This window comes from Phyllopteryx taeniolatus, chromosome 17 (genome assembly GCF_024500385.1).
Source record: "Phyllopteryx taeniolatus isolate TA_2022b chromosome 17, UOR_Ptae_1.2, whole genome shotgun sequence".
Taxonomy (NCBI): Eukaryota; Metazoa; Chordata; class Actinopteri; order Syngnathiformes; family Syngnathidae; genus Phyllopteryx; species Phyllopteryx taeniolatus.
Genome location: NC_084518.1, coordinates 15,156,036 through 15,179,768, shown reverse-complemented (window position 1 = coordinate 15,179,768; position 23,733 = coordinate 15,156,036). Strand labels below are relative to the sequence as shown.

Here is a 23,733-nt window from a genome sequence, read left to right as displayed (position 1 = left end):
TTAATCTTAGGACACAAGGGTCATGTAGTTTGGAAATGAGTTTAGGCTGAAAAAGCTGTCATATTTACAAAGGAGTATTAAGGCCACGCTAAAAAGGGAAAGAAAATGCAGACAAAATGGTCAGATTTGGGGGATGGTTGTTCTGGAAATAAAATTCACAATTGTATGAAACAAAATTTCAAAAAGTTTTCCAAGGAAGAAAGTTGCATATTTTTTATTTTAAAAAGTCCTTTAATTTTGAATGAGAAATTTATTTTAGAGGGTTAAACTGTTTTTTGTAGGGAGAAAAAATATTTTTAAGAAAAAAAATTATCTTAAGAGAAGAAAATCGTATAGTTTTGAACAAAATAATTTCTGAGGAAAAAAAGTTTCAAAACATGCATGCAGGTTGATTGAAGACTCTAAATTGCCCGTAGGTGTGAATGTGTGCGCGAATGGTTGTTTGTTTCTATGTGCCCTGCGATTGGCTGGCGACCAGTTCAGGGTGTACCTCGCCTCTCGCCCGAGGATAGCTGAGATAGGCACCAGCACGCCCTAGTGAGGATAAAGCGGTACAGGAAATGGATGGATGGATGAAAGTAAATTAAGGATATTAGAGAAGCAGTCAGATTAAATTCCCGTAAAATAACTTTTTACATTTAAAAAAACTACAGCTTTACACTTCATTTTTATAAACGTGAATACAGTGTTTCAAATTCCTAATGCTGTGCGCCAGGCAACCTCTAAAATTCAATCGCAGCATTAAGAATAAAGATACAGTTCACATAAGAATATAACGAGCATTACAGGAAATCATGAAGTAACATCTTTAGGTGAGGGTTCCTGAAGGCAGCAGAGGCGGATCGCTGCATGCCCCCCCCCCCCCCCCACACACACACCCCTTCTCAGCAGCTGTTCCAGTTTGACTCTGCCGAAGAAGTAGGAGTGTCATCATCAGCGCTGCTTTTTTAATGATTGCCCCTTCTCGTCCGCTCATTCGGACCTGATCGGACGGCCCCGATGGATTAGAGAAGAGGCCACGCTGCACATGTGAGTGATGATATGAGTTTGAAGGCGTTTGTGGACACATTTCACAAGGAATGTTGATGTTAAGCTGAATAGCTTCCTGACTTCTGACCTCCAGCACAAACTCTTATGAGGAAATGGAAGATGTTGATGTTTGGGGAGGGGTTCTCTTCCTCTAACTCAGTTTAAATACGTATTGTGATTTGCATAAGTCTTAGAGTTTAGTATAGATCTTTTTTTTGTATCCTTTCGTTCCTTTTGTATGACAGTGTGATTGTATGTGTTGAGGTGTCACATTTCTTTTCATAAGCAGATCTTTTAACCATGTCCTGGTCTGTCCTGTCTGTCATCCCCAGTAATGGCGCATGTGTGTTTGTGGCTGGTGTGCTTCCTGAGCGTCAGTGTAGGCAAAGGTGATCATGCCAACCCAGACCACCAACATCACCGTTACGACACAGTTTCAGGTAGGGGACAAAGCTCTGTACGTGCGTGTGTGTGTATTGGATTAATTTCATTTTCAGTCATTCATTTGTTTTCCGTACCGCTTATCCTCACTAGGGTCCCGGGTGATTTCATTTTTGGCTACCAATTTTTACATATAACACCCTATAATGACAACATGAAAACGCTGCCGCTTGAGTGCTAACTCGATCTAGGAGAATAAGTATTCACAGCTTTTGCGCAATACTTTGTTGATGCACCTTTGCCAGCATGTAAAACCTAAAGTTATTTTGAATAGGATGCCACAAAGTTGGCACACCTATCTTTGGACAGCTTTGCCCGTTCCTCATTGCATTGTACACATATCTACAATATGAATGACCATCCCCATCTGTCCCTTTTCAAAGAATCATATGAGCACAAAAGTTTGCCCACCCCATCCCAAGACTGTACTAACTACAATTACTCTATACCAGGGGTCACCAATGTGGTGCCCGTGGGCACCAGGTAGCTCTCAAGAACCAGATAAGTAGCCAACGGGCCTGTTCTAAAAATAGCTCACCACTGATGGGTCATAGTGATTTTCTAGAAATACTGTAGGAGTGATCATTTGAAAATATAAACACTGGAAGAGATTTATAGAACTAGTTTATTTAAAATATATCCATTTCATAATTATAGTGAGAACTTATTAACATGATCAGTATCTTCACAGAAATGATTATCATTAATTATTAAGAATAACATAACGATAACATTATTAATGGTAATTTGAGCAAATTTGTTATTTCACAAGTGTGTACCAAACAGGTAGCCCTTTGCATTAATCAGTGTCCAAGAAGTAGGTCTTCGTTTGAAAAAGATCGGTGACTGCTGCGCCTATAACATGATGCTAAAGGTAAGGTAAGAAAGTCAAAAGTTCAATTTTGCACAAACATCCAGTGCAGCTCCATGCAAAGGTCAACATGGCATTTTAAGGGAAATAATTTACATATGACGACGACTTTACATGAGTGTGCATCAGCGAGAGTTAGCGGTTAGCAGCTCACCACAGCTTCCGTACAACGTCACAGGCAGGAAACGTGACAGAAATAGATCCTTCCTTAAGTTAAGTCTATGTGCTAACAGTGTTTTGTTTGTTTTTCTAATTGTAGTAGGGAGATTTAAAATGAACATTACTGGTTAACATCCCATTGATGCTATTGAGGGAGAGTAATTTGATAGTCGTTTAAGCATTACTTACTAAATAAATGATTAATTTTTTGGGGTTTGATAAATTTGACTTCTGTATGGTGACCGAGGGATTAGCATGTCTGCCTCACAGTTTTCTGTCTGAAGGAACGAGCCAAAATTCCTGCTAACTATTGTGAGACACTTGAGGAAGGATATCCAAATCATTTGACCCAAGTCAGTTTAAAGGAAATAGTACCACTGCTAATGAAATGTATGTTAACTTCAGACTTTGAAGAAATAATGAAAAACTGCCTCAAAAAAAAGTATCCTCTCATTTAGCAAATAGAAATCATCTTGGTAATCCTAATTGACCTAAAAAGTGAAACGTTTAGTCTGATTTCATGTCAGACAGTGAGGAAAATGTGGCTTTGTATATATAGCATGTAAACATTTGGTTTCAATTATATATATAGTTTTACAATAATACCTAACTATATTTATAATATGTACCTGTGGCTAAGTTGTTTGTGGTTAAATTAAAAAAATATTACAGTAATATAGGTGGTGCCTCAAAACATTGTTTCCCGATAATTACATCAGGGGTTGCAGTTTTTCCGTTGTAATGAATTGGTTATGTGTGCGATGAGGGTCAATCATCATGTGCAGGTGTGCTGATTATATTTTTTTCGGAATTGTCGAGTTCAGTAGCATTCGGTCACTTTATGTATACTACAAAAAATGGATTGATGTAAATTTTCAGATTTAGTTAAATCAAACTAAAATCGAAACTGAACAAAATGGTAATTTTCGGAGAAAAATGTTATCAAAAGTCGTCAGTGTTACGCGAACGCTGACTTTGACTTGACCTTCCGGCTGTTTCTTTATTTTTACCCTCCCAGCTGTTGACTTTAATCCTATAATTCAACGGTGGTGTCACTTCATCTGTCTCTCTTTACCTCAGGGTATCCCCACTTTATATTTTTTTATTTTTTATTTTATTTTATTTTGTATTTTTTTTGGTGATGTACAAGCGCCCAAACTGACCGAGGGCCAGTTTGATGGACAGGGTTGATGACCGCAGAGAGCTTTTCCACTTCCCAAACAAAACAATGGCCACTAAGTTTCCACTGATCTCTTGAGGCCCTGATCTTTTACTTCCTTTTTGACACGTATCAGTCCCTTTAATAGACTAGTCTACGAGACACTGTGCCCCAATTAGATGCTGATCCACGAAAGAAAAATAAATTCCTCCCTCAAATAGATGCCATTTCATAGACGCTAATGTTCACATTCAGCCTTTAACGATTAAACTACAGAGCACATTTGAACACTTTTTCAAAACAGTAGCACATAGTCTTTCCATTGATAAGATTTCCATTTTACTATCTTGACTATCATAGCTATGCAGATGACACGCAGTTATATCTAGCAGTGTCTCCAGATGACTACAGTTCAATTGAGGTGTTGTGTCACTGTCTAAAACAGATAAATATCTGGATGAGCCAAAATTTTCTTCAATTAAACCACAACAAAACTGATATTGTTTTTGGAAATAAAGAAAAAAAGAATTGCTGTTGGTAAATACCTGGAGTCACTCTCTTTAAAAACCAAAGACCAAGTCCGAAACCTTGGTGTTCTGATAGATTCCGACCTGACTTTCAACAGTCATATCAAATCAATTACTAAAACTGCCTTCTACCATCTGAAGAACATATCCAGAGTGAAGGCTTGCATGTGTCAAGCAGACAAGGAGAAGCTCATCCATGCTTTTATCTCAAGTAGACTTGACTATTGTAATGGTCTTCTGAGTGGACTCCCTAAAAAGAGCATTAAACAGCTGCAGTTCATTCAGAATGCTGCAGCTCGGGTTCAGACCAAAACAAAGAGGTCAGAGCATATTACTCCAATTCTAAAGTCTTTACACTGGCATCCAGTCAGCTTGAGAATAGATTTTAAAGTTCTGCTACTGGTCTATAAATCACTAAACGGTTTAAGTCCTGAATACATGAATGAAATGCTAATGGTATATAAACCAAGTAGCTCTGAGATCGACAGACTCAGGTCAAATAGTGGAACACAGAGTCCTAAGCAAACATGGTGAAGCAGCATTTTGCTAGCTGTGGCCCAATGGTTAAGATCATCGCCTGCCACCGTGGGGGACCTAGTTTCAAGACCCCGACTGGACCATCCGCCAACATCCCCCAGACTCACGGCTGTGGTGTCCTTGAGCAAGACACTGATACCCAGAAATGCTCCCCAGGCACTTCAGCTGCCCCCTGCTCCAGTGTGTTCCACTAATGTGTATGTGTTCATTGTGATGGGTTAAATGCAGAGAACAAATTTCATGTACATGCATGCATGTTCATGACAATTAAAGATTCTTCTTCTTCTTCTTCTTCTTCTATTATGCTGCACACAAATGGAATAAGTTGCCAACAGAAGTGACGTCAGCCCCAAGTGTGCATGTTTTTAAGTCCAGATTAAAAACTCTTCTTTTTTACCATGCTTTTTAGAGCATTTCCACTTTTAAATGATATTTATTGCACTCTATGCTGTTTTAATTGTATTTTTTTTTTTTTTTTTTATTATTACTTTATTTTATTTTTTGTTTTGTTTATAAGCTGTTTTTTTTTCTTTGTTTTTAAATGCTTTTAATCATGTAAAGCACATTGAGTTACCTTGTGTATGAAATGTGCTACATAAATAAATTTGCTTTGCTTTACAATGTTACCCTTAAAAATAATTGGTTTACAGAATTTTTTTTTCCAATGCACCAGAAGTCGCATGTACAATAACATTTGTACATCTGGCGAAGACTCTCCGTAACTTCCACTGACAACCCAGGCTAAACTTAGCCCCTCCACGGCATACAAAGATTTTGTCTCTTAGTCGAGATGCATCACTTGCACAATACAGTGGTACCTTGACTTTTAAGTTAAATGTGTCCATAACCAATATATGATATATTAAATCAATTTTACTCATTGAAATGAATTGAAGTGCCATCAATCCGTTCCAACCTCTCCCCGCCCCCAAAAAATTGTTACGCATAATTGTCGGCTCATAACTTGAAAAAACTCCTAACTCGTAACTCAGGGAACTCGTAAGTCAAGGTACCACTGTACTTCCTTGACACCAATTACTACTTTCCGATTAGCCAGGGCTTTGGTGCCATCTTGTGCCTAGGTTTTACAGATAACAATGCAAATAGGTGAATTTGTGAATTGCAAACCCCTAATAGATGTTGGTTCACTGTACTTGTTCATACATGTAGTTCCACAGTGAGCAGCAAAAGTAATTTATATACTATATAAATAAATGGACACATGCAAGATTAGCTAGTGTGTGTGTGCGTGCGCGAGCGCACGTTTAACTTGTAAAGGTATCTGATAATTTACAGTCTGTTTAAGTTTGTCGTCCACTGCTTCCCAGACGATGAATCCTAAAGACTTCAAACCTGCACAAAGTGTGTTTGCCTTGTCGCTTCTATTATGGTACGCACGCATGTACGCGCGCACACACACACACACACACACTCGCACACGCACAGCCGAGCGATCATCCTGAGATTCTCTCAAGAGGCTCGAATGACCAAATGTAGGCATAACGTCCCTGCTGTGATGTGTGCAACTCAACTCAGTTGTCATGGCGACCAAGCCAGCGGAAGGCATCAGGTGATAGCTCAATGCTAACTGCTAACTGTGCCTAACGGGAACTGGTTAGACCATTGCTGCAAACAAGACAATAACTTTTTTTTTTTTCTCAACACAAACAACTTTATTAGGTACACTGAACTATCCATCCATCCATCCATCCATCCATTTTCTGAGGCGCTTCTCCTCACTCGGGTCGCGGGCGTGCTGGAGCCTATCCCAGCTATCATCGGGCAGGAGGCGGGGTACACCCTGAACTGGTTGCTAACTAATGGGATTATCATGGGCACAGGGAGTATATAAACAAATTACACATTCACACTCACATTCTTTAATAAACCTAATATCCATGTTTTTGAAATGTTGCAGTACAAAACAAACGCAATCCTGAGCTGAGATTAAAATCCAGAACCTCTCGACAGTGAGGCAAATGTTCTAGCCACTAGCCCATAAGTCAAAATAGTTATTTTAACACTACTCAAAATTGAGCATTTTTATCTGTATAAAGGTAAAATTTTTAACACAGCTCTTGTATAGGACATCAATAGATTGTACTTTATATTTCGACAAACGCTATTCAGGATGGGGCAAAACTTATACTTATTTATTACAATTATATTTATTAAACACTGTTCAATCTCATAGCTGCTGAAAAAGACATCCTTCAACACCGCAATTTACCATGGCTTGTGCTGGAAGATGAGACAACAAAAATGTCATGTAAAGCTTTTTAGAACATCTGAACTTTATTTGATGTTTATCAGAGGCACTTTAAACGGTGGCAGCTGTGTGCTGACTCCCATTTGACGAGTATGAACGTCTTTAGTTAATTCTGAACACAGCCACATCACCAGTTATAAGAGCGTGTGCACACTTGTGTCACCACAGTATCCCAGTTTCTATCTCAGTCATGGCATTTGAACAGGGGTGCGTGTAAACTTTCTGTATCCACCATACATACAGTATCTGCATATATAGGGTATTCAAATCTAAAACTGCCATAGATTTGAGCAAGTTTCATTGTGTGCTGTACACATGGTCTGTTGCAGGTCTGTGTGCGATGGATCAGCAGCTGTGTGAGGACGAGAACGCCCTGTTGAGTTTCGAGGCCATTTGCAGCATCCACAAACAGATGGACGACGACGCCGACGGCACGGTGGACGCGGCTGAGACGGACGAGGTGAGGACCCACCCCCCCCCCCTCCCTCCACAAAAAAAGAAAAGTCTCTTGGCTTAAGCCTGACTCGTATCTCAACTTTTTGTCAGTTCCTGCGGGAGGATCTCAAGTATCACGACCCGAAAGCCAAGCACAGCAGCTTCCACCGTGCAGACCTGCACATTAGCGTGGGGGACATGTGGGACGCCTGGAAGAACTCAGAAGGTGAGTTCATTAAAAAGGACAGAGGGAGAGAAGGTGGGTGTGCTTACTGGAAAGTTCAAATCTATGGTACTTTACAGCTTTTTTGTAAAAACACACAGAGGAAGTGTGATTACATTTACTACAGTTATTGCTGTTAATTCAGAGCAGCGATGGCAAAAATATGACTTTGAATATAATACATTTGTTAAGCAATTGTAATACTGTATGTTTTCAGTATATAACTGGACAGGCGAACAGGTAGAAGAGTGGCTGCTGCTGAGCGTGGAGCTTCCCCAATACGCCGAAACCTTCCGGAAACACGGGCTGGACGGCAAGGCGTTACCAAGGTAACGCTCAACTGTACGTGTCACACTCGGCCTGTGAGGACACGTTTATCGAGCTTGAGGGCTCGTTCTTGCCTCTGTGACCTCATCCCTCTCTTTTCCCATCAGGCTGGCGGTGAAGAACACCACCCTCACCGGCTCGGTATTGAAAATTTTAGAGCGTAGTCACGCTCAAAAGCTGCAGCTAAAGGCTCTGGATACTGTGCTGTTTGGACCACCGCCAGGTATGCTTAACACTTCCTGTTTAGCCAAATATCACACTAGAATAGCACTTGGTAGATAGAGCGCATACCTCAGCTAAGGCCAAACAATTCTTAAAATGATGTGCCTGGTGGGACTGCTCCACTCCAGGCCTGTAGGTGGTGATCTTGTGTACAAAGTTGTAAGAAGTGGTCTGCAGTAAACCCCAGCGAATAGCATAAAGTACATTCCAGTGGCAACCCGTGAAGCTTTAGGATTTTGGCGTTTTCATCATTGCTGTTAGCAGCAGGCCTTTGACTGCATGATTTACCAAGAACAGATCCTGTTTCGAGAGACGTGCCATGGATGGCAAATTTTGCAACACTCCTCCAATGTCAATTCACTAACCAAGGGCAAAGGAATGACTCGCTTAGAAACATTTCAAAGCCTAAGCTGTCAAATGCTGATGACCTCACATCTGTCCAAATGATCCCTAATAAATGAACTAGAAATATTAAGTGTAGACTAGAGTGACTTTTGGGACACCATGTATAGTATTTAATGTCATTATGACTTTACTACAGCATTAGTGATAATGGAACTCACCGTAAACTACCCCCTTTATGTATTATTTTCCTAGTCCTAAATAACGAACAAACTAATAAACCCACGAGTAGAGGTTCATATAAAACGAAAGATCAGGCTTATAGTACGTTTGGAGTTCAAACTAAAAGTCCTTTTTAGCAGACACTCCATCACTCAATGACACCCTCCCCGTCCATCTATTACTGTCTGTTTATATAACCCTGTGTGTGTCTGTGTGTTTTCGTGCGTGAGACTAGGCCGACAGAACCGGTGGAAGGACCTTGTTCTGGGCGTGTCTATCCTCGCGGCGCTGGGCGGCTGCTGGTTTGCGTACGTCCAGACGAGGAGGTCCAGGGACGACCTGAGCAGGCTGATGAAGGACCTGGAGGGTCTTCAGCGGGCTGAGCAGAGCCTGCTGGACATGCAGGAGAAGTGAGTTGAAAAATCGACTGTAGGAACTGACTCAAGGGTGCTCACAAATCTGAGTGTGTGTGTGTGTGTGTGTGTGGATACGAGCAGTGAAGAATACTCCAGTTTAAACTCCTTTTAAGGACAAAGGGAGACGAGGAGCTCCCTTTACAGTCTGTCCTATGCCTGCTTGAGCTCTTACACATGCACGCACGCACACACACACACACACACACACACACACACACACACACACACACACACACACATTTGGATTAATGCTACAGACTCCTTCTATTTGTTCCATCACAATGACGTTCTATTGTCCTATACTCAGCTGCGCAACTGATCCAGTGTCAGTCAATTCAACTCAAACAGGTGGTAATGTACCCATGACACAGTTTCCTCTCCCGAGTGTGTGTGTGGCATGTTTTCACACACTCTTGAATTTCTTCTCCATTCGCACATAGTGAGGCCACAGCGCCACCTGCTGACAGCAAGGTCTGACAGCGTTAAAATAAAATAAGTAATGTAAAAAAAGAATTGGTAATGTAGTCTAGGTGGAGCCGTGACACCTCACTAAGAACGTAAAATCATATGAAACATAAGCACAGTACTACTAGCGGTTAGCAGGTCTGCCTCACATTCGAGAAGTTCTAGGTTTGAACCTCGTGGAGTTTGCATGTTCTCCCCCGTGCTTGCGTGGGTTTTCTCCGGGTAGTCCGGCTTCCCCCCACATTACAGAAACATGCTTGTTAGGTTTATTGAAGACTCCATATTGTATGTGGCGCCTCAAAACCAGACAGGGTTCTAATATTTCCTCTGCAGTCAGTGTGCCAGTGCATGTACGGTGCTCAATCCCTTGGTGTCTGGCGAAGTGTCGTCAACTGTATTTTTTTCACAATTGCCCAGTACAGTCGCTTTGCGGCCGTGTCGCTCGTTGTGCGGCGGCCAAAATATGCTACAAGATGGCGACGAAGCCCTAGCTAATAGGAAAGAATATAGGCAAGTATCAACATTTTTGGGGTGCTGACAGTTACTTGTGATTTTTCGCTATTCGTTGTACGGCTCTAACCGCAGAAAATACTTTTTACTGTACTTCAATGCCGTGTTAATCTGATTTACGAAAGTGGCCGTTGTTGTTGTTGTTGTTGTGAGGCTGCAAAAGGCCCAGGAGGATCAGCGCTGCGTTCAGGTGGAGAAGGTGAAGGTTGAGGAGGAGCTGAAGAATGAGATCAACACGGCCAAGCAGGAAGCCCAGCGGCTCCGGCAGCTCCGTGAGGGAACCGAGAACGAGAGGAGTCGCCAGAAGTATGCAGAGGAGGAACTGGAGCAGGTCGAGGACAGCGAATGCACCGCAGCTCGAGTCTTAGACATAGGTCTAGCGAGGAAGCTTTTACTTCCGAAGACCTGATTGCAGGTGAGGATGGCGCTGAAGAAGGCCGAGAGGGAGCTGGAGTCGCGAGCTCGCTGGTCGCCGCCGGACACGCTGCAGATGTGGCTGCAGCTTACGCACGAGATAGAAGTTCAGTACTACAACATCAAGAAGCAGAGCGCCGAGAGGCAGCTGCTGCAAGCAAGGGAGGGGGTGAGTAGATGACTACTCAAAGTCACGCAGTGCAGCTTTACATTTGTTCTTTTACACTAAGGTCACGTTTACACGACAACAGCTTAGTAAAAACACATTGCATGCCAAGCCACTGGTTGGCGATGTTTGTGAAGAAGCACTACACGCATGCACATCTGCTAGAATTTACTCTCATACAGAAATGAAATGTATTAAGGTTACCGCATCTGGATATACATAAATTAGTGATAAAGATTAGAAGTATAGTTAGCGAAAACACATGCATTTGAAGTAAGAATAATAATAATAATCGTTGCCAACAGCCTCTTAAAATATCTACACTCTCTCCTTTATTGTCACCTGTTTCCTCTTCTTTGTGGCCATCCAATTCTTCCTTGACAATTGCATGTTTTTGTTTTTCAATAAAAAAAAATAGTACAATACAATATTTTACGTGTGGCCTCAAAGCCTGATGCAGGGTCACAATTTTTCCATAGCAACTCACTGGTAGTTTGCTTGGTGTGGTGTGGAAGAGCTGCAATTTCTTTTTTTTTTTTTTTTTGCAAATGTTCAATTCAGTCACTTTCGGCCACGTTGTTCAGTGCGCGGCATGCTTTAGGTTTAGGTTAGTTGAAGATGCCAAATTGTCCATAGGTGTGAATGTGAGTGTGAGTGGTTGTTTGTACCCTGGCTGGTGACCAGTACAAGGTGTACCCAGCCTCCTGCTCGGTCAGCTGGGATTGGCTCCAACTCACCCACGACCCTAATGAGGCCAAGCACTGTGGAAAATGGATGATATTATGACTATAATGATGATGATATTGCTGATATTTCAGGCCGAGAAGATCAAGAAGAAGAGAAGTTCTCTATTTGGGACATTCCATGTGGCTCACAGCTCCTCGTTAGATGACGTGGACCACAAGATCCTCTCTGCCAAGTTAGTGCTCTTTGACCCATGGTTCCATATATATTGTCAAAATGTCTGTAAAAATGTTAAAAAGTCATGCATACTGTACCTCAAATCAATATCCAGATGTCTCCTCCAGACAGGCCTTGGCTGATGTGACAGCCGCTCTGCGAGAGAAGCTGCACCGCTGGCAGAATATCGAGTCCCTGACGGGTTTCTGTCTGGTCACCAACCCTGGCCTGGGTGCGCTGGCTGCCGCCCTCAATTTGGACCCGTCCTTCCTAGGCCTGCGACCGGCGACGCCGCAGCACCTCCTCCTGTCCGATGACCTGGACGACATGGACGAGGACATCCTGTCACCCGGGACGCTAAAATGTGAGTTGTTTTCACTTGAACTACATTGATTTCAGAAAATTTGTGAGCCCTGCAATTTGTAACTACTGACTTATTTATAAATTATTTTTCATTAATTATTATTAATTATCAATATCTGTCATTTCTAGGTCTAAACAGACACTATAGGAGCCCAACGGTGAAGTTTATAAGCATGTTACTAATTGTTTTGACATTAAGGTCATCAAAAGTTACAAATGTAATGAGAAATTGTGGTCTGTTTTTTTTTTGTTTTTTTGGGGAAAGAGAACCACATTATCGCTGAAATTGAAAGAGTTCTCATTAAAGCACTTCACCATGATTGGTGGTCTTTTCTCGAGCACTGAAATGGAAAGCGGCCGCATTCAGCACATCATAATGCTGGATGCTCTCTTCACTGAAATTTAGGCAGCTGCATTAAATTCACTATTCTAGACAGTCTCTCTGCAATCACTGAACTTGAAAGAATCTGCATTAAAATACTTTGTGATGCTAGACTGTCTCTATCACCGAAATTGAAAGAATCTGCATTAAAACACTTCACCATGGTGGATTGTCTATTCCTGATTACAGAAATGACAGTATAAGACTCCATATTCTGCACCTAATAATGGTGGAAGGTCTCTCCTCGATCACTGAAATTTAAATAGTCGGCATAAAAGAACTTCACAATGCTGGACGGTCTCTTTTCCATCACAATGTGCCTCCTTTGCTGTCTCAGCTCAAATTCTTCTTTTCCACTGCTCAGTATCGTTTGGGCTCAACTCTACTCGCTTCGGTTTGGGGTTGTTGGTTTTCCAACGGTCAATCCGAGTAGGTCTCCTCTTAGCATTTCTCTCCTGATCGGCTCCATTTAGATGCAGCCTGGCAGATGGACCGTCGAGTGAGCGACCTCTGGCCACTGAGCGGCATCACAGACAACCAATCGCCGTGGAAGCTCTCTGGTTAGTCCCTCCCTATCCACTATGAACAGTTTTTATATTTGTTGTTCTCAATATGCCTTTTTAATGGGGAAAGTTGGGGATATTGGGCTTCTGGGTGACATCCCAGAATGAACCTAAAATGCACTCTAAAACCATTACAGGTGAACTGGTTTTAAAAAAAATCACACATCCTCCCAGCTTTCCCCTCTCCTCAGGAACTACTGGGGGAATGCTAGGCGCTAAGTTTAGGCTACTTGCTCCACACCAGCTAAGTTATCGCTGCTAAACACTGTCCTATCACGACTCTATTAAGTCACCAATACTGACTTCTGTGGCAGCAAATAAGCTACACTTCTGACAGGTATCATTGAGAAGCTCATTAAGATGGAGAAGGCACGCTAACCGCTAAGCTAACGTGAAATATAAAGCCGCGAAACACCTTGAATAAGTGCTCAAGTGGTACAGTACACTTTTAACATAGCATTACCCAGCGGAGAGTAACCAACTATGAACAGCAAATTAACATGTTAATGATTTGTTTCGGGAGAAAATAATACAGCAGCTACACAGTAGGCAGTAGGTAATATATATAGTAGATTAAATATTTATATCAGCAATGTTACTTGTGTTCGTTTGCACTATTGTGACCCATAGAGTGTTGAGTTTATATTGTGATATTTTAGGTTACCATGAAGGTATTTACTTTCTACCCTGATATGAATTTTAGGCCGTAGCGCCCAGCCTTAGCTTTGGAAACGTATCCCTAACTTTTTGTGACTAGTATGTAACCTTTTTCTATCACCCACAGCTCAGAGTCTGACGCCCCTGCAGCAAAGGATGGGAGACTCCGCTATGATGTTCAGCTCTCAGAGGTTGGTTGACGGAAATGTCCCACATGAACAGGAAGGGTGTGGCCCAAGTACCTGCCCTATGGGGGGCCACGCACGGCAGAAATGCAGCCGCTCCATCGGCCAGCTGGAATTCTTCCACGTACCCGCCCCGCCTCTCTCATCTCCCTCTCTTACCATTCTGTCTACCCGGCCTCGCTTCCTCACTCCACTCTTCTCTCACTCTGTCGCAAACTCCCTTCCCCCTCCTCCTCTATGCAAACCGTCCACTTCCTACAGTGAGGGAACGCCTTACTTTTCTTCTCTCCTCCTCCAATCTGCAGCGGTGGCGAGCCGGAGGCAGCGCTGTCGCTCCGACAGCTCGGGGTACTTCGCTCTGCTCGGCCCTTTTTCCAAACTTACTGTTGTGCGTGTGTGTGTGTTTTTGTTTTGTTGTTTTACTTGGTTTGTTTGGGGTTTTTTTGTTTGTTTTTATGTTGCACCAAAGTAGCATTGACATGTGCTATTGACCGAGTACCGACTACAATGGATTTTGTCTTTTGTAATACAGTACATAATTATAGAAATGGATGACTAGGAAAATTATTATTTGTATCAATATGCTTTTGTTAAAACACCGTATGATCACACTGTGATAATATGGAATTTATTTATTTATTATTTGATTTGTACTATAAGAGTAGATAAATTACTTTGTTAATACAGTAAGCCAGACCTGCAAGGAATGCAACGTTATCATGTTGGTAAGATTAGCATTTCCAGCGTTGCTTACTGGGGCTGCTTTTACAGTGCACAATTCCGAATTACTTGGTAGAAATTCAGGTCATGGTCATTTGCAGAGGTTGAATCGAGGCAACTGAACTCTTCTTGTTTTTTGAATTTGTTGTTTTTTTTCTTGTATTCCGAAAACGTTCAAATATGACTGAGGCAACATTGCTGTTAGGTTAGCCAATATGGCTGTGTTAATACTGATGGAACACAAGTAAACAGTAATCCATAAATAATACAAATATTAAACTTTACATAGCGTTTACTTGGCCTGGGCTGATTCTTCCCTCCATTATTTAAAAGGAGGGCAAACCTAGGTAATTATTTACCTTATTTAATAATTAACACACCTTTATTGTTGCATATTTGATGGTCTATGCTTTCGCTCTAAAGGCTTGATTTACTGTGCTCCCACAGCGGGTTCCAAATTGCAAGTGTTACCCTCTAACAGATTGTGGGCGCTACTGGCAACAGATGTAAAAGTGGTGGAGGCCGCTGCATTTACAAAAGAGTTTAGCGCTTTGATTGTTTTCACCATGGAACATTTGGGAGAGCACCGCAAGAACAAAATGAAGTTTGCAGTGATGGAATTGGAAGTGTTAGTACAAGAGGCAAACAAATAAATTACTGAGTTACAGAAAATAAATCAATCGCTCCGATCATTTTGGGGAAGCCAGCAACCACATAAACTCGCCCCAACTGCATGGCGATCGGATGCATGTGCGAGTCTTTTATAACAATGCGTTTAAAACATGGTCCAGCATGTGAGAGGCCAGCACCAATTGTCACAGTGCACTGACATGTTGCACAAGAAATTAACAATTTAAAGTTTTGTCATATATGGCATGACGCCTTCTTGTGACTGGCTTCAAGTCAGCCTGCTCTAAAATTGCATTGCTGAATAGAAATACGTTGCAATAATTTTTGTTCCTGGCATTTCAATAACTATTTCCTGAGTGGAATAGTTCGCTCCGCCGCCTCTCACTTTGCGTGTTGTTTTGCACCTGCCTTTTCAATGCCACATTTAAAGACGCAAAACCAGCCATCTTAATTCATCTCAGTTTTGATGAATCACATTGCGCATAAATGTTTCCATATGTTTTTTCAAGCTACGTTCCGATGATGCATATTCCAATTGTTCCACTTGAGGGCAAAAAGTCTGAATTGTGTCTTTTGAACTATCCAGAGTAAATCCAGCCTCTGATATCAGACGAGTAAATTGAAGTCTTAATTATCCAAACGATTCCTTTTCACCCTCAGGGACATTATGGATCGCTCCAACTCGGACTCCCCGCTCCTGCTCTCTCACAGTGAATCAAGAAGCCCGTACGGTTCCAAGACTCTCCTCTTGCCCACTCGACTCCAGCAGACTCAGAGCCCCAGAATCAGAGGAGGAGGAGTAGGAGTAGGAGGGCTAGAAAAGAGCTCAAGCCTCGGGGAGCTGAGGGGTACTTCCGCCGCCGTGCTCTCCTCCTCCTGCTCCACTCGCTCTCTGTGCATCACGGCCGACACCGCCGACAGTCCCGTCCTCTTTTCGGCGGTTCAGACACCCCTTAGGTGGAGTCCTGTGGAGGACGGACGCGAAGAGGGCGACGTGTCGGGTGGCGGGCGTCGCAGAAACGCCTTTAATAAAATCTTCAAAAAGAAGAAATGACATCGCTGAAGAAAGACTTCAGAAACTCTCACTCTCTAATAACCAGTGACAAAACAATACCATCTAAAAAAAAAAAAAACACACACACACACACAACACCAAAAAAAAAAACAAATATCATCAACACAATTGCTTTTCTTGAAAAGGGGGACATGTTCTGTTTAGTCCGCCAGGTAAAAAGACCAGTGAGATAAATCATTCAGCTCAAGTTTTCACAATTTAGTGCTGACACTTGAAGGCAGCATGCAGAGTTACACGCAGGCACGTGCACACACACACACACACACATATTAATTCATAAATCAGGTTGTGTGTTAAAGTGTCATGTCCGAGGCAGGATGTTAAGTCAACTGTATTTACTCTGAACAAAGTGAAAAGTATATTTATGTAAAGAAAACAGCTTGTCAAAAATATTCATTCCTCACATGTCCAGTTTTTGTAGAAGTTCCAAAAATAGAATATTATTTTAAATGTATTAATAAATAACTGCAATAACGGTGATGACGTCAGTGTTCTTGAGTCTTGTTAACACAGTCAGCAGTAGTTTTTTTTTTAATTATTATTTTACAATTAAATTAATGTGCTGCAACAGTGGTTCGGCAACGTTTTACACCAGGTACCACCTCAAAAAATACTTGGCTCTCCAAGTAGCATCATCATGACCAATATTAAAATTTTGTCGTAACAGCAAGTGTTCATCAAAAATGATAAAGTGAATCACAAATAAAAAATTAACTTGTAATATAATTGTAAGCTACTGTAACATTATACACCCTTTGAACATTAATACCGTGCTAAAATGTAGGAAAATAACTACTTGCCGATTAATTAAAATGTATTGCACATAAAAGTTCAATCAAAATTGTGCCCAAATAAAGTTGTAAAGGATTAAACGCAAACATATTGCACTTTAAAGTTAAATACAACTGAACTAGGTTGAAAATAGTTTAAGCCACTGTAACACTACGCACAGTTTGGAAATTTAATTCAGTGATTGTTTCGTGTACCACTTAAGGTGCACGTGATGTACCAAACTTTGAGAATCACTGTGCTCCATGGTTCAAGTAAGAAGTGTGTTTTATGGGCGGAAGTAAAGGAACACAAAAAGAGAAGTGAAAGCCGTTTGCTCGGCTGTTGTGACTCCATTTCCTTTAAAGGTGGAGACATCTTTCAGCGCTGCGGGTTCCTCTTGAAAAACTGTTCCCATCCTCTGAGAAGCACGCCTTAAATCATGTTTTTATTTTCCTGTCCCATGAATCACTGACACTGGCTGGCCACGTACTGTACAGGTAGTTTAAATTAGCGAACTGCATTTGTATAAAAGATCAAAGTACAGCGGTGCCTCAAGATACGAGTGACCCGACTTACGAATTTTCCAAGATGCGAGCCGTCATACCGATTCCTTTGTGTTGACTCACGAGCAAAAATTTGACATACAAGCACTGTATGGTGGCAGTGAACTCAACTAACCTCGAAACAGGCAGATGTTTGGCAGATGAGAAGTGAATAATTCTTTTAAAAAGAGGCTAAAAGCTGTTTAATGCCACTCCCATTTGAACTAACCATAAAACAAAGAATTACACGTCTATTTACAACAACCACATTGATTTGCCTTTGGAATTTCTGATTAGCTTAATGTTAACAAACAATCCAAAACCCCATTGACATGACAATGGTTAGCATCAATCGTCGCAGATTTAAAACCCTTTAAGTGACGATTATTTGAACACAAATGGTAGAGCAACACATGTAGACATTAGATAGACAATATCACAATACTCAGAGAGAATAGTGGCAATGTGGAAAAATACTGCAATTGGGTGTTTTCGAGTATAACGGGATGGGTTCCCCTCAAAATGTCCTTGCACAGGTGAATCTGCGAATGCCGAATCGTGAATATGTGGGTGCCACTGTAGTTAGATAAAAGAATGGTATATAAAATATTTCAATCTATTAAGTCGCTCACTGTAAGTAAAGTAGTTAAAAGTAATTAATAACTATACAAAATAGACTACTTCAATTTATATAAAATAGTTGGTTCAAAATAATCGTATATAAAGTACAGTATCTCAATCTATAAAGTAGCTAACTATATTAAGTAGTGTAAAATGGTTAACACAATGGTTAAAGAGTAGTTAACAGAACTCATCAAACCCTACTTTATATAAAATAACATCATGTAGTTCATATTAAGTGCTTCAAAATAGTTAAGGGTATATTAAGTGTTCTTTATACATTGCTAACCATTAAAAGTACTTCAATAGCTAACTGCATACACAAGTCGTTTCCATTTTGGAACATATTCAAAGGAACACACCTCATAGGGGAGCCGATATTCGTGGGATTGAGCTTTTTGTTTTTTAATTAAAGAATGCAGAAGGTGCGTGGTCTGCATCCGAGAAATGATAAACATGTGACTGAACATGAGCTGCTGTGTATCTGTAGTGTTCTATATTTAACCCGCGGGCCTGCTCGGTCTCTCTCGCACATACTCGACATAAAGCAGCCCAGACGCCACCAGCGGGATGGAGGTAAAACTCTTCTAATGTTACGTCTGCCTGCTTTTGTGTCTTTTGTTTTTGTTGCAAAGTTTGGATTTGAGCGGCCAGACAGACATGCAGCAGCTGCTTTTATATCGCTTTTTTATATTGCTTTATTCTGACTTATTTTGGACTAAATATGCCAATGACTGACACGGTTCATATTTGCCTTTTGCATTATTTTGAGCATATAATTTTCAATTATTAAGCAAAACCTATTTTTTTTCTCTGTTGCATACAGTATTAGTTGTTTCGATGCACAATATGCTTCTGCTTTTTAAACAACATTAAAGCATGCAATACACATGTAACACGACCATCAGACTATAATCTCTCGACAAATAAAATGGACATTTCATACATGCAGTGCTTTGTTAAACCACCTGTCCTTCCTCAAAATACAAGAAGAGACAACCTTTCCTTTCCAGTGATCGGGAAGAGACCATCCAATGTTGTGAAGTGCTTTAATGCGGACTTTTTCAATTGAATTGATCGGAAAGAGGCCATCCAGCACTGTGAAGTGCTCTAATGCAGATTCTTTCAATTTTAGTGATTGGTAAGAAACCATCCAGCGTCCTGAAGTGCTTTAATGTGGCCTGTTTCCCTTCTTGTGATCGAGAAAGGATCATCAGGCAACTGTGAAGTGCTTTAATGTGGACTCTTTCAATTTCAGTGATCAGGAAGAAACCATCCAGTGTGGTGAAGTCAGTGTCGTGAATTACTTTGATCTGGACGCTTTCATTTCATTACTCAAGAAGAGACCATCCAGCTTTGTGAAGTTGCAGACTCTTTCCATTCCGGTGATCAAGAAGAGACCATCCAGCATTGTGAAGTGCTTTCATGCAGACTCTTTTAATTCGGAGGATCTTGACACTGGCCGGTGGTCTACTAAAAGTCTTGGGCATTTTGTTTTCTAATCCTTTCAAAAATAGAATGATTAGTTCTCAAATGTAATCAACAGCTTTCGTTGCAGTCGTCGGCTTTAATTCTTATGTTGATTGGTGGCACAGGAGAGTTCCAAGTGAACTGAATCTCTCACTGAATGAATCAATCAGAACAACAGCAGATTACTGTCAAGCTTGTCAGTAATTTGTGTATTGGACTGATGTTATTTTGAGTTGTGCTGTGCTGCGTTGTGATGAAATAGAAAGCTGCAGAGCTGTCTGACTTCCTGCAAGCTCTACATGAGACACACGCCTCGTGTTTGCCACAGCGATAGAAAAGATATTCTTTTAAAGTAGTTGCTCAAATATTGCCAATTTTGTTTATTTTTGTAAACAGACGATGCAACGGCGTACAAATCAGTGATTGGGTGAAGTGGCTGCTGGAATTGCAGTTTTTACAAGGGGAAAAAAATGCAGGAAGAACGGGAACAAGAAACTGAAGTAAGTAAAGATTTTTTACCATATACTCTTTTCTTCAAAGTCTAATAAATCTTTTACAATCTGTTTCTTCATTTACTAATATATGAGTGAAAAGCCAAAGCTAATCAGCGATCATCGCTGTATGTGTCAATGGCTTCAGTGATGATCATTTTGATATGAGGGCCATGTTAGTATTTGTATTTTTAAAAAAAAGTCTCTTAATATTATGTGCAGTTGACCACTTGCCACAATAACTAACCTCTTCCCCAATCTGATTTTCTTGGTGTAATATTGCTTGCAGCCACTACAGGGCGCCTGTAAGGCTCAAGTGGGTTCCTGTACACTTTTAACTTCAACACTATGTGAAATAATAATTGGTTGAAATATGAGTTAGGACAGCACAAGGTCTTAGGTCTTTAAAATGTACATTTTTAGTCATCAAAGTTGGAAACTACAATCATTCCGAGTAGCACTCACGCACACGGACATGCAAAGAGAAACACGTCGAAAGAGGAAGTGGTGTAACAGTTGGGTGTTTGTCTTTTTTTTTTTCTGTCAAATTACAAATTAACTGCATGTGGTGCGCACGCCCATGACCCTAGTGAGGATAAGCGGTCCAGAAAATGGATGGATGGATGTTCTCAATGTACAAGTTGGTCAAAATGACCCCAGAAAACTTGAACATGTCGGTGTATTTGTATGTGTGAATAATCTTCCAGGCTGCGTGATGAATTCATTATCTGTTGAATGTGAGCAATGTGTGCCCTTCGACTGAAATGGACATGGATCAACCGCACATTAACAGCTGTGTGTGTGTGTGTGTGTGTGTGTCTGTGTGCGTGTGTGTGTGTGTGAGGGAGAGAAAGAGATAGAGAGATAGTGGGAGAACGAGTATGGGAGTGAGTAAGCGAGCGAGACTGTGTGAGTCAGTTAGCAAATGATGTGTGTGTGTGTGTGTGTGTGTGTGTGCGTGCGTCTACAAAATGTTGTGTAGAGGTGTCACCTGATTCTAACTGAACTCCCTTCCATCCTCCCTCAGGAGAGGACGGCGTCCCGGCCCACTGTGGCTGAACTTGCCGGAAGGTTCAAAGGTGCATCTCCACCCCCTGCCAGCGAGACAGTGAGTTTGTTAACCATACATCGTAGTGACACTGATATAATAGCAGGGAATATACAATTCACCACTTTCACTAATGCAACAGTCGGGTTGCGCTCTAGAGTGGGATACACCAATCTACAATCAATCTGCTCCTAAAACTGTCAGGCATTGGTCGACATTCGACAATTGCAAATGTTAAACCTGTTCAATATTTGCGTTTGCTAATCTTTGCAATTTGTTCTTCATTAGATATTGTGGTCATTTTGATGTTTTCTGGTGCTGTAGAAATAATCACTGTCAGTGCGAAATATTCAGGATATACACTATCTATATCAAAATACGGTGATGGTCAAAGTGTGGTAGGAATACCGCTACTGGTACGCAGGCTCTCTCTAGTGGCATGCGAAATAATTATGAAATTAAAAACACAAAATGTATAACATTTACAAGATGCAATAATAACAAACATTAAAATAAAGCTTGCAGCTATTTCTCCAGCCTGTTTAAACTTTTTAATAATCCAGCAAAGTACAGTTCAGTTGTATTTAACTTTTAAGTAGAGTGCAATACATTTGCATTTAATATTTGCGTTTCATTTGCATTTTATACTGTATTTAAGCACACTTAGTTTTCAAATATTGAAGTGGAATTTTTTAAACGCTTTTAAAACTTTTTTAAAACTAACCCTTATCGCAATATATTTTAATTAAATCATCATTTAATGTGTTAACGTTACAGCTGTGGATAATGTTAAACGTCTTTTTTAGGGAAAAAAACTATCTTGTTTTTGTGAACATATAGGCCTACTACATTATTTTAATATTGGTCAGCAAGGTCATTACTTTTTGAGGAAGTACTTGGTGTAAAAAGTTTGAGAACCACTGTCTAGTATATTATGATTCAATGTATGTTTTCAGGAAAAGCCAGCCAGACGTCGACCTCCTCACTCCTTACAACTGCCCAAAACCCACGGAGACGAGCATGAGGTGAGAAATGAGTCCACTGATCTGAATTCTGGTGGTTAGAATTCATAGCTCCACCTCCATGTGCCTGAATTTTATTTAGATTCAAGCATTACCTGCTGAGAAATCCCATAGTTGAGAATCCCTGATATAAAGCGAAAATACCTGTACATGTAAACAAAAACGTAAAAAGAAAAACAAACGTGGCCACAGTTCAAAACATTTACCTGATTGAGCAAAACCAATGTTTATCAGAGGCCGACAGGTGTGACTTCCCCTGTCAAAGCCAAGAGGAACTCTGCCCTGATTGAGAAGCTTCAGGTGAGTCCACGCTGCTCATCCTTCACTCCACCATCACCATCACCACTATGACATCATCATGCTTCCTCTTCCAGGCCAACCTGGCTCTGTCCCCCGCTGCCCTGCTGCCCTCACCCAAAAGCCCCGGTTTCAGGCTGCTGCCACACTTTAGCCCGCCGTCCTCGCCCAGCCCCACCACGGGGAGCCCCTCCTCCACGCTGACATCTCCCAGTCCCGTTTCCACATCTCTGGAGGAGGGGGCGGTGTCGTTTGAAGCCCCTCCCACTGCGGCGGAAGGATCCCTCTTGATAAACGTGAACAAGGTCGCTCAGATAGTCACTGTTTTTTCTCCCTTAATTGATTAGCAAGAATTCTGATTGCAATAGTTCAAGCATTGTTGATCAAGGTCATTTACTAAGTTCTGATTGGCTGTCCTCTAGAGCCGAGCTCGCCACTCCCTCAGGCGACGCCCTCCGTCCCGCCGCCACAGGAAATCCAGTAGTGGAGAGGAAGTGGGTGTGGCCACCGAGGAGACGGACACCCCCGCGAGTCAATTGGACCATAAAACAACACAAGGAGAAGGAGGAGATGTCTTCAGTAATATGAATGGAGATCATATGAAAGAGGATAAATCAGACCAAACCCCAGAAGAAGGCCAGACCAATGGGGACATCCATCTCCGAGGAGAAGAAGAAGATGAGAAGCAGGACGACGGAGAGGAGAAGGAGGGTCAAGATGGAGTCAGTGTTGAGGAAGACAACCAGGAGAAAACCTCAGGAGAAAATCCAAACAATAACCAAGAAGAAGAAAAAAGTCTTGTGAGTGTTTGTCATGAAAAGTTTTAGGGTATCTCTGTTTCTTTTGCCCATGAAGGATTTTTTTTCTTTGTCTGCCCTATAGGGCTCCGCGTATCAGAGTTGATGAGAAGTTGAACAAGGTCGTGGTTTCTGAGCCACTCCAAGGGGTTCTTAGTTCGGAAGCACTGTGGGACCAAAGACTTCCAAAAGAGAGCGGAAACAAACTCTTTTCCACAGAGATCCCACAACATTGGCACATCAGCGCTGTAACAGAATACCTGGCATCAATCCGCCTTTGTTTTTGAAAGACAGCATGAGACAATGAGACTGAGACTCTTACATAAAAAACACTTTTTTCCCCTTTTTACACTGATATCTGTGTTTCATTTTTAGGTGTCAGGTTTTGCACACTCTGATCCTTGTCGCTACTTCTCCAAGAGTTTTCATGACATAAAACTACCAGTTTACAACACATTGACTTTG

At 41.3% G+C, this 23,733-nt stretch overlaps 2 protein-coding genes across 4 annotated transcripts; both read left to right on the top strand.

Annotated features, from left to right (window-relative positions):
* Positions 1-892: 892 nt before the first annotated feature.
* On the top strand, positions 893-16,689 carry stim1b (stromal interaction molecule 1b). Of its 3 annotated transcripts, XM_061751628.1 has the most exons (14): positions 893-1,029; positions 1,362-1,469; positions 7,322-7,452; positions 7,539-7,653; positions 7,868-7,979; positions 8,085-8,200; positions 8,999-9,173; positions 10,308-10,485; positions 10,570-10,737; positions 11,553-11,653; positions 11,763-11,998; positions 12,853-12,939; positions 13,727-13,790; positions 15,795-16,689. In XM_061751628.1, exons 2-14 carry the CDS (start codon positions 1,364-1,366, stop codon positions 16,186-16,188), a joined length of 1,983 nt encoding a protein of 660 aa, XP_061607612.1. In that variant the 5' UTR covers positions 893-1,029; positions 1,362-1,363; the 3' UTR covers positions 16,189-16,689. The 3 variants fall into 3 exon arrangements, with proteins under 3 accessions (XP_061607612.1, XP_061607613.1, XP_061607614.1); XM_061751629.1 differs by lacking the exons at positions 12,853-12,939; positions 13,727-13,790; positions 15,795-16,689 and adding an exon at positions 12,127-12,296; XM_061751630.1 differs by lacking the exons at positions 12,853-12,939; positions 13,727-13,790; positions 15,795-16,689 and having other exon boundaries at positions 11,750-11,910.
* Positions 16,690-18,657: 1,968 nt separating this feature from the next.
* dub (duboraya) lies at positions 18,658-23,617 on the top strand. The gene is made up of 8 exons (XM_061750964.1): positions 18,658-18,719; positions 20,010-20,113; positions 21,132-21,212; positions 22,109-22,177; positions 22,409-22,474; positions 22,549-22,776; positions 22,894-23,271; positions 23,354-23,617. Exons 2-8 carry the CDS (start codon positions 20,084-20,086, stop codon positions 23,372-23,374), a joined length of 873 nt encoding a protein of 290 aa, XP_061606948.1. The 5' UTR covers positions 18,658-18,719; positions 20,010-20,083; the 3' UTR covers positions 23,375-23,617.
* Positions 23,618-23,733: the final 116 nt, after the last annotated feature.

Coding starts and splice junctions, on each gene's coding strand:
- dub (XM_061750964.1), top strand. CDS start 20,084: ATGCAGGAAGAACGGGAACAAGAAACTGAA. Junction 21,213..22,108: donor CACCCCCTGCCAGCGAGACA/GTGAGTTTGTTA, acceptor GTATGTTTTCAG/GAAAAGCCAGCCAGACGTCG. Junction 22,777..22,893: donor TCTTGATAAACGTGAACAAG/GTCGCTCAGATA, acceptor GCTGTCCTCTAG/AGCCGAGCTCGCCACTCCCT.
- stim1b (XM_061751628.1), top strand. CDS start 1,364: ATGGCGCATGTGTGTTTGTGGCTGGTGTGCTTCCTGAGCGTCAGTGTA. Junction 9,174..10,307: donor CTGCTGGACATGCAGGAGAA/GTGAGTTGAAAA, acceptor TGTTGTTGTGAG/GCTGCAAAAGGCCCAGGAGG. Junction 11,654..11,762: donor CACAAGATCCTCTCTGCCAA/GTTAGTGCTCTT, acceptor TGTCTCCTCCAG/ACAGGCCTTGGCTGATGTGA.